General features: G+C 40.0%; 1 protein-coding gene across 3 annotated transcripts in view; it reads right to left on the reverse strand.

Moving 5' to 3' along the window:
* Nucleotides 1-6,108, reverse strand: part of C5H6orf89 (chromosome 5 C6orf89 homolog) — a 45,874-nt gene extending 39,766 nt beyond the window's left edge. Inside the window, exon 1 of one of the 3 annotated variants that reach the window (XR_012478454.1) lies at nucleotides 6,003-6,108. Coding sequence is in view for 1 of the 3 variants with exons in the window: in XM_074236393.1 (XP_074092494.1) it covers nucleotides 6,003-6,004 (2 nt within the window). In the remaining 2 variants the exon portion in view is untranslated. Of the gene's footprint in view, nucleotides 1-5,666; nucleotides 5,748-6,002 lie in introns of those variants that run through there. The other 2 variants (XM_074236393.1, XM_074236394.1) reach the window with 2 other exon arrangements.
* Between the last annotated feature and the right edge of the window lie 4,044 nt (nucleotides 6,109-10,152).

Raw genomic sequence — 10,152 nt, forward strand, 5'->3', positions numbered from 1 at the left:
GGAAATCCTTGAAGCAAATGCAGAATTTTCAAAAAGATTTTATAGAGATGAAGAAAGAGACATAAGGATATTCTTCTTTTAATGAAATAGACATTCAAGCAAAATTAAACCTATTTTCTCACTAACTTCTTTCATAAGGAGAAAGATGTCTTCTACTACAAAAGTTTTGGTCTTTTATATATAACAAACATGCTAAAAAGTTGTCAGAAGAGATGACAAGACTAGAGAAAACTGTTCCAATTTTCAAAAAAAGGGCAAAATGATGAATTCAACAAATAAACTTGTCTGATCTAGGGCAAAATTCTACAATAGATTATTTTTTGGATGACTTATAAACATTAAAAAAAAGGGGAAAATCACAAAGGTTCAAATATGGGATCATTAAGAAGAAATTATGGGAAGCTAATCTTATTTTCTTTTTAGACGAAATTAACAACCTAACAAAGACATTGTGGCAGAATGGATAGTCCTCAGAGCCAAGAAAATCTGAATTCAAGTTCCACATCTGACACAGGATGACTGTGTGACCCTGGACATATCAACTTAATCATTCAGTAGACAAATCTAAGTTGAAGAAAAGATTCTGATCTACAAGAGTAGAATGAATTTTTCTCACCCACCAGTTCCCTAAACCAGTGAAATCAAAAGTCATATTTCTAATCCTTTGAAGGCAATAAGAACAAAAAAATGCTCTGCCTACATATCTAATTTTCATGACATTTCATAAAATTTCTTCTAATCTCGTGGACAAGATGGAGAAACATAAGGTACAAGACAGTACAATGAAAGGAGGCAGATTTAGAACTGTCTAGAATTACTTAAAAATATTTTATTACAATCAATTCAAGTTAACCTGGAAGTGGTTCTACTCAGACCTGTTCTGATAACCAATTTTATCAATGACTTTGAAGAGATAATGATGAAATACTAACAGCACCGAATTGTATTTAATCTTTAACAATACTAGGTAATATTCATCCAATGAGCAGTATCCAGAACAAGGGAGATCACTGTCCTAGTCATACAACAAAATATTATAAATGATACAATGAACTACGTTCAGAAGAGGACAATCAAAATGTTGAAGGGATTAAAAACTGTCATATGAGAGAAAAAACTAAGAGCAAATATGATCACTAATTTTAAATACCTGAAAAGTTATCATGTGGGGGAAAAAATTTATACTTATTCTGTGAGATTCCTAGGACACTAAGATAAAGGAAGAGAGATTTCAATTTAAAATGAAGATTAACACACTGATGAGAAATGGAATCATACATAATGCTCTTTTTAAGACAGTGAGTTCCTTACTATTGGAGTTGTTCAAGTGGACTCTTACTTCATTAGAGGATCTGTACTCCTTTGTTGCAGAATATAAAGAGGATTCTTGGTTTAGTAAACAGTTGTACTAGAAAACCTCTAAGGTTCATTTCAATCTTTGTGTGAGCTAAAGAAGCATTAAGATGCAGAAGAAACTCTCAATGGAAGCCAGGACAAAGTTCATCCCTGGTCTGGACTGTATAACCTTATATTCCTCTGAAAATGGATATTATGCTTTTTTTCCTGCCTATCTCATAGAGAAATGGTGCTTTGTAAATATTAAAGCTCCATAGAAATGTGAGCTATTGTTATTCCATGAATATGGTAATATAAGTTTTCTTTCTGCTATTTAAGATCTTTTCTAACTCTGAAATACTTTAATTCTTTAATCTTTAATCTTTAATTCTAATTCTTCTATTAAGGTTACTAATTAGGGGCAGTCTCACTAAGGGTTGTCAGCCTTAGAAAGAATTGAAAATTGAGGGGATGCCCATCAATTGGGGAATAGCTAAACAAGTAATGGTATATGAATGTTATGAAATACTACTGTTCTAGAAGAAACCATGAATGAGAGAAGGGAGCAGAACCAAGAGAACACTGTACACATGTAACAACAACATTGTGAGCTGATCAGCTTTGATGGATGCAGCTCCTCTTAGCAGTTCAGAGAGTTAGGACAAACCTGGGAGACCTGTCATAGACAATGCTACCCACATTCAGATGAAGAAAAACAAAACAAATACAAATTACAGAATCTGAATAAATACTGTGTTCACTTTTTAAAAATTTCTCTTGACTTTTCCTTCCTATCTCATGGTTTTCTTTCTTTTCCCTTAGTCCTAATTTCTGATTCAGAAAATAACTAATCTGTAAACATGTTAAACACAAATGTATATATACAATGTTCACCAGCCTATTTGCTAATGAGGGGAGAGGAGTGAAAGGGAGAGTGGAAGGAAATTCTGTAACTTATAAATATGCATATATAAAAAAAAAGAAAGTCAATCTTTGACATGAAGACCAGAGTTCAAGTCCTCTGACACATACTGGCTTGGCTGGGTGATGTCATACAAGCATTGAACTTTTAGTGCCTGCAGGCAACTCTCTCTAGACTAGCAATTACAGAACAGGTATAGGCTCTGCACTAGTACAAGAAGTTCCTTTTCCTAAAAATTCAAATACTGAATAAATCATAGATTCATAAAAAATCATTACCTCAAATTATAATGAAATAAGGCTTTACCATTCAACCAACAATATTAATATTCATTGTGTTCAGAAACAAGTATTGTATAAAAGAAGCCTGGACTTCAGAACTGGAGGGTATAGGTTCACATCCTGGCTACTAAGGAAGAGAGACCTTTGAAAATGCACCTCTCTGGAGCTCAGTTTGTTCAACAATAAAATAAAAGGGACTTTTAAAGTATCTTGCAGCTAGAAATTCATGACCTTGTGATGTCATACTTAAAAGACAAATAATTCTGATGGTATTTTAATGTTTTTTCACAATAACTTTTTCATGAAATAATCTTAGGCAAGGAAATTTCATGTAGTAGAAAGAGTACTGAATTTGGAGCAAAAGGACCTAGACTCAAATCTTAGCTCTCCCCCTCATTAAGACTATGACCTCATACAAATTAGTTAATCCCCTTAGATCTCAGTTATCTCTAAAATGAGGGGATTAGACTAGATTAGGGCTTCTAAAAAGTCCAGGAACTTGTGTGTTTTTTTTTTAATATTTTGATAATTGTTTTTAATATGATTGTTTTTCTTTGTGATCCCATATATTTTATGTACTTAAACCATTATTCTGGGGGGTCCTTAGGCCTCATCAGATTGCCAAAGAGGAATATGATCCAAAAAAAAGTTAAGAACCCCTTACATTATCTCTAAGATCTGCTGCTGCTCTAAATTTTATGATATTTGCTCAACAGGTAGTTTTAAGTTCTTTTTGGTTTTGGGGTTTTTTTTTTGTGCAAGGTAATGGGGTTAATGTGGCTTGCCCAAGGCCACACAGCTAGCCAATTAAGTGTCTGAGGCCAGATTTGAACTCAGGTACTCCTGACTCCAGGGCCAGTGCTCTATCCACTGCACCACCTAGCTGCCCCCAACAGGTACTTTTAACTTTAGATCATATATGCCTTACATTTTGACAGTTCAGAACTCATGGACAAAATTTTAATAAGTCGACTAATCTTTTAAAATGAGTATTCAAGTCACTTTAACCTTTCTAACTTTACATTCATAGTGAATTTTCATTTATTTTGTCTAATTCCAAATTACTTAAATTCACTGGCCTCTTTTTTTGACCTTTCCCTAATAAAACCTATAGAATCATTATAATATCACAATAAATGAGAGGAAGTGTGGTGAAGTAGATAGAAAACTTGACTAAAGACCTTCAGGAAGACATCTGTCCACATATATTGGTTATGGGATCCTGGACAAGTCACAACTTCTCCAGATAACTCCCTAAAACTATAATTGGAAGGAAAGTTAAAGACTTGCTAAGTAGTTTCCCCAATCCCATATCAATGAAAGCAGAGTTCAGCCCCTATTCTCCCAAACTGAAGTACATAAAACTAATTCGAGAAATTATGAAAATTCTCCCCAAGAATTTGGCTAATGACTACTGTTGTACTTGTTCTAATTCTTTTCCGCCATCTAATTTTAAGTAATCAATATTGCTTAAATGGAATATCAAAGCTGTTTACACTCAGAGAAATGCTGTTTTGAGAGTCTAATAGGTTGTAAGAAACTGTGCCTTGTAGTCTAAAATGGCAGCCAGGGATCCTCAAATTCCGCAGATAAAGGGAGATTAGTTGAGTGTGAAAATTTAAATTCACAACTGAGTACTCTGGCCTTTCTCTGCAGAATGACGCCTGCTCATAAGATTGTACTCTAATTTTAAGTGACTGATTTTTCTGTTTAGCTATGCATTGCCTATAGTACATTTTTTCAATTTTAATTTGGGAAACAATCAATTTAACTTCTCCTCAGGCTCCTTTTTCTGTGTGTCACCTGTTACCTGGGGTGTTCCCCAAAGGCTCCCATGGATTCAAGTATCATCTCTATGCTGATGAGTATCAAATTTACTTATTCAGCCCTAACTTCTCTGGTGATTTACATCTTGAACTAGATAGCTTCAACTGGATGGCTCTTTAAATAAACTCATTAAAACGGAACTCATTAACCTATGACACCTGTCCCCACCTCCCCTTCAGACTTTAAATATTACTATGGAAGGAACCACGTCCTCCTAATCACTCAGGTTTACATCCTAGGAGTCATTCTCGACTCCTCTTTCTAATCCCCCCACCCCCATATCCAATCTGTTACCTTCACTACCTGCTGATTTTACTTTCACCACAACTCTCGCACGTGTCCCCCCTCCCGTCCTCTGACACTGCAGATCCTCCCATCTCAAGTCTGCTCTATTCCAACAGCCCGCTGAATCCACTTGCTACAAAGTCTCCATTTTGATCAATACTGCACACCACTAAGTGATCTTCCTAAAGCGCATGACTGATGACATCACCTTCCTGCTCAATAAACTTGCGTCTCCTTATTACCATCTAGGATAAAATATCGGAACCTCTGGTGTTCAAAAGCATTCATAACCAGGAACCCCTCCCCAACATTTCCAACCTTGTGACACTTTACACCACCACGCCTTCTCTTCCCAGGACTACAGACATGTTCACTGGCTATCTCTTTCCTCCTCAACTCTACCTCCCAGGCCAACTAAAATCTCACCTTTGTCTTTCCCAATCCCTCTTAATTCTCTGTTGATTATTTCCTTTTCGTACTTGGTCATTTCTGTGTTGTTTCCCTACCGCCACGATCGCCAATATGGACTCAGCTCCTTGACAGCAGAGACCACCCTTTTCTCTTTTTTTGGAATCCAGGCCCGTAGCCCAGTGCCTGGGACCCGGTAGGCCCTTAATAAATGTTCGCTGACTGCCTGCTCTACAAACTAATGGTATTTACAATACTAGAGTCTCACTTCGAAACAATCATTTTCGAAAAAAACAACCCATTCTCCTTTTCCACTTCCTAGCAAAAACAAAACAAACTGGGCAACACGCGGGGCTTGTTGTTGGCCTGGGCAAGCTTGAAGTTTTATCTGGTAAGTAAGTAACGTTCTATCCGCTGCTGGAATCGGATCCATCGTCCGTCCGGGCCCGGATGCCAGCCACAAGTGCGCGCCAACAACGTACTGCTCAGAACTGCTTGGTTATAACACTGATAGGGAAATGGATTTAACGAATTGCTCCAAAAAGAACAAACCCCCCCCCCCGGATAATCTTAAGGACATAATAAAACGTAGACTTCATCACAATCACCCATGGATCCGCTCGGTCCTGGCTCCGGAGTCTCCAAAGGGAAGTTTACAAGAACCCCTTCGGGTAAAGGCAAAGACAGCGGGGAGGGGAGGGGGAGGGGGAGGGGCCGGGAGCGGGGAGCCGTCCGGAGGGGGAGGGGCGGGCAGAGGGGAAAGCCAGCCAGGGGGGTGTTGGGGAGCCGAGGGGCGAGGGAAGGGACGGGAGACGGGGGGCGGCCGTTGGCTGGGAGGGGCGGGCGGGGCCGGGCCAGGACGAGGCCCGGGGGGGGCGCGCCTCTGCCCTCCCGCCCCTCCCCCACCGGCCGGCGCAGGCCCCGCCCCCGGCGGTGACACTTACATACAGAGCCCGGCTTCACCCCGCGCCCCCGGGGCTGCCTCCTGCCTCGGGGGACGGCGGGAGCCTGCAGAGATCGCCCTGGCGGCCTGGCTGGGAGACCCGCCCCCCCAGCGATTTCCGGCTTCCGCTAGGCTTCCGGTCGCGCGCCCGGGATTCAGCCACCATTCCCCCCGGCCCTCCCCAGCCTCGAACTCTTCCGCCTTCCCCGGCCGGCCGCCGAGTGCCCGCACATTCACGGAAACGCAAAATGGCTCCTTGCGTTAACGCCCCGCCCTGCGGGTTTGGGAGAGCACTGCGCGTGCGCGAGGGGCCCCTCTCCTCCCGCCCCCCCTCCGCTGGGGGCCTTAGGAGAGGATGGCTCCGCTCGCTGGGGGCGGGGGGCGGAAGCATTTCTGATGTTGAGGATGTAAACTGTGCGCAAAAGAAGAGTTACAAAGTGTCAAGCACGGGGGGGGGGGAATGACCTAAAACCACCGATAATGGAACACAGCCCTGAAGTTTCCCGACATGCTCTGCAAACTGACAAAGATCAAGATGACTATGAGGATCCTGGAGGTATAAATTGGGTACAATCCTTTTGAAAAGCAATGCGGAATTATCCTAGAAGGTTCACAACCTTTGAGACAAAAATTCATTTACCTGCCAAGCAGGCCAGGAGAAGGGCTCCCTATTTCCACCAGCATATATTCAGCAGCACTGTTCATGATAGCAAAAAAGTGGAAATAGGATAAACACCCAGAGACTGGGGGAATGGCTAAACAAAGTGTGGTACATGAATGCAATGAGTTAGAAATGATGAATGTCATGAAGACCGAGAAGCATGCAAAGTTCTACACGAACTGATGCAGGGGAAGGGAAGCAGAGCCAAGACTGCATTTTACCCAATGACTACAGTGGAAATATAATACAAAAGAAATGCACACATGAATCAAAAATGAATGTTGCAAAATTATAAAGAATAAGCATTGATTGAAAGAAGAGATATGAAAAGATATCCCCTTTCCAGCCCTCTGCAGAAAGTGTTCTATATCGCTCCTATTTTCAGACTTTTTTGATGGATTGATTAGTTATGTTGATTTTTCCTCCTTTTCATTTTTTAAACTTAAATACTTCAAGCAGAGGTATTGGGATCCTAACAGATGCTCTGCTCTGGGAAGGGAAAGTAAAACAATGAGTTCAAATCCAGCCTCATACATTTACTAGCAGTAACCCCGTATTGAACCACCAAAAATGTTGAGGTTTTGAGGTTAGGGAGTGTTCTGACGTGCCATTCTAAAGAATTATATCTCAAGTCATCTCCAAGGCAAGCAAAAAGGCATTTATTAAGGGAAAGTCCCACTCCTCAGTGAAACTAGAGGCTTAAACAGAGCAAGAAGTGCTGACAAGTTCAGTGGACCTAGTCCAAGGCAAGATCACCTAGTTGCAGCACATGTAGTTACCCAGAATATACAGAAAAGTCCACAGGGGATATTAATGAATGATAATGATGTAGTAATTAGCTTGACTTCATCATAAATTCACTCAAAGGACAGCAAGGAAGGGCAGTATGCAAGCCCTGCTCCAGGGAAAGTCCCTTCTGTGATTTATGATCCAATATCCAGCTTCACATACTGTTGGGGCTGCTTTCTTGCTGGACAGGAGTTAGATCAAGGTATACTATGCTGTTCCAGTGGGGTCCTATGAGGGAGTTGGGAAAATTGGAGCTGAGGTTGTAAGGGTTGTGGGAAATCTGGGACACTAATACATTGTTGGTGGAGCTGTGAACTCATCCAACCTTTCTGGAGAGAAATTTGAAACTATGCCCAAAGAGCAATAAAAATGTGCATACCCTTTGATCCAGCAATACCACTGCTGGGTCAATACTCTGAAGAGATGATGAAAAAGGGTAAAAATATCAGTTGTACAAAAATATTCATAGCAGCCCTGTTTGTGGTGGCAAAGAATTGGAAATCAAGTAAATTTCCTTCAATTGGGGTATGGCTTAGCAAACTGTGGTATATGTGTGTCATGGAACACTATTGTTCTATTAGAAACCAGGAGGGATGGGAATTCAGGGAAGCCTGGAGGGATTTGCATGAACTGATGCTGAGCAAGATGAACAGAATCAGAAAAATATTGTACACCCTAACAGCAACATGGAGGGTGATGATCAACCTTGATGGATTTGCTCATTCCATCAGTGCAACCATCAGGGACAATTTGGGGCTGTCTTCAATGGAGAATACCATCTGTACCCAGAGAAAGAACTGTGGAGTTTGAACAAAGACCAAGGACTATTACCTTTAATTTAGGAAAAAAAACACTGATATCTTATTGTTTGATCTTGTTATCTCTTATACTTTATGTTTCTTCCTTATGGATATGATTTCTCTCTCATCACATTGAATTTGGATCAATATATACCATGGAAACAATGTAAAGACTGGCCAATTACCTTCTGTGGGGAGTGTGGGGAGGGAAGTAAGATTAGGGGAAAAATTGCAAAACTCAAAATAAATAAAATCTTTCTAAAAAAAAATTTGGAGCTGGGGTATCAGCTAGGATTCCAACACTTCTGCATGACCTCTCCCTCCACGTCCAGCAACTAATGATTACTCCTTTCCAACCTAGGTTATATTTAATTATTTGGTATATATTCATATTTGTCAACTTTATATTTATACTATATATTTATTTATATGTACTTTGTATCTCCCTCATTAAAATGTAACTCCTTGCAAGGAAGGATTATTTCATTTTTTGTACTTAAGTTCCTAAAGTCTAGGATAGTACTAGTTTGTAAACTGGTTAATCTAAGGTTCAATGTTTGAAGTATTCTTGGATCTTACTTTATATAATTCATAAGCTCCTTTCAGTACACTTTTAATAGTTGGTCAGCAGATACCACAGATACCAGATATAAAATGGCATCATTAGATCAGTAAAGATACAACATTCCCTTATAGAGTAAGCAGAATTAAGATAAATTATACAATTTATTCATCGACTCTAACATGGTAAAACTTTGAAAAACTTAAATACGCTGACCAATGTAATAATAAATCAAGACTCCAAGAGATGGATGAAGAAATGTACTTCCTATGTCTTAGAAGAGAGGTAAAGGAGTATAGGCACAGAATGAAATGTATTTTCACACCATTATCTTAATACAAAACAAATTTGTTTTACTTTACTATAATTATTTGTTGCAACAATGGGATTTTGTTCTGTATATGAAGATAGTAATAGTAATGCTAAAAAAAAAGAAAATAGCATTAGTAATATAATACATTAAAAACACACTGATAAGGGACAGCTAGGTGGCGCAGTGTACAGAGCTCAGGCCCTAAATGCCATCTCTGACGCTTGATAATTACCTAGCTGTGTGACCTTGGGCATGTAACTTAACCCCATTGCCTAGCCAAAAAACCCCCAAAACACATTGATAAAGCAGAAGGAAGTTCAGAATAGCATACTGACAAGGGTAATACTACTCCCATGTTAAAGTTAATGTACACTTAAAAAGCAAGCTATTGGGCCAAGATGGTAGAGAGAAGACAGGCATAGCGCTAGTCTCCTGATCTTCCCTCATATATATAATATGAAACAACCTCTTAACAGAAATCCAATCAAGAAAACCCAGGAAGAGAAACTAGGAGAGAAAAGATCTAACTCAAGGTTTGTCCTCCGGGATCATGGATGAGCCAGGAGCAGAGGGCAGACTCTGCTGGGATCACTGGACAGGGTCAGAGCCTGAGAACTTCACTATCCTGATTGGCAGAGCAAAACTAGAACCTAAAATCCAAAAATCGGTTCAAGCCTGATTGGTCAACTAGGGAGTAGAGGCATTGGTTGGGGCATTGGTCTGGAACTTGCTGGTAGAGCTGGAGGGAGAGTTCCAGCAAGAGTCTGTTAAACAAAACCAAAAAGTCGAAAAAACAGAAGAAAATGTAAAATACCTCATCAGCAAAACCACTGACCTCAAGAACCAATCGAGAAGGGACAACCTGAGAATTATAGATCTTCCTGAAAACATTGAAGAGGGAAAAAAACAGCCTGGACTTAATATTACAGGATTTAGTGATGGAAAACTGCCCTGATAACATGGAACCAGAGGGCAAAATTGTTATTGAAAGAATACAGCGATCCCCTCTGGAAAGAGATCCTAAAA

Source organism: Macrotis lagotis, chromosome 5 (genome assembly GCF_037893015.1).
Source record: "Macrotis lagotis isolate mMagLag1 chromosome 5, bilby.v1.9.chrom.fasta, whole genome shotgun sequence".
In the NCBI taxonomy this organism is placed as follows: domain Eukaryota; kingdom Metazoa; phylum Chordata; class Mammalia; order Peramelemorphia; family Peramelidae; genus Macrotis; species Macrotis lagotis.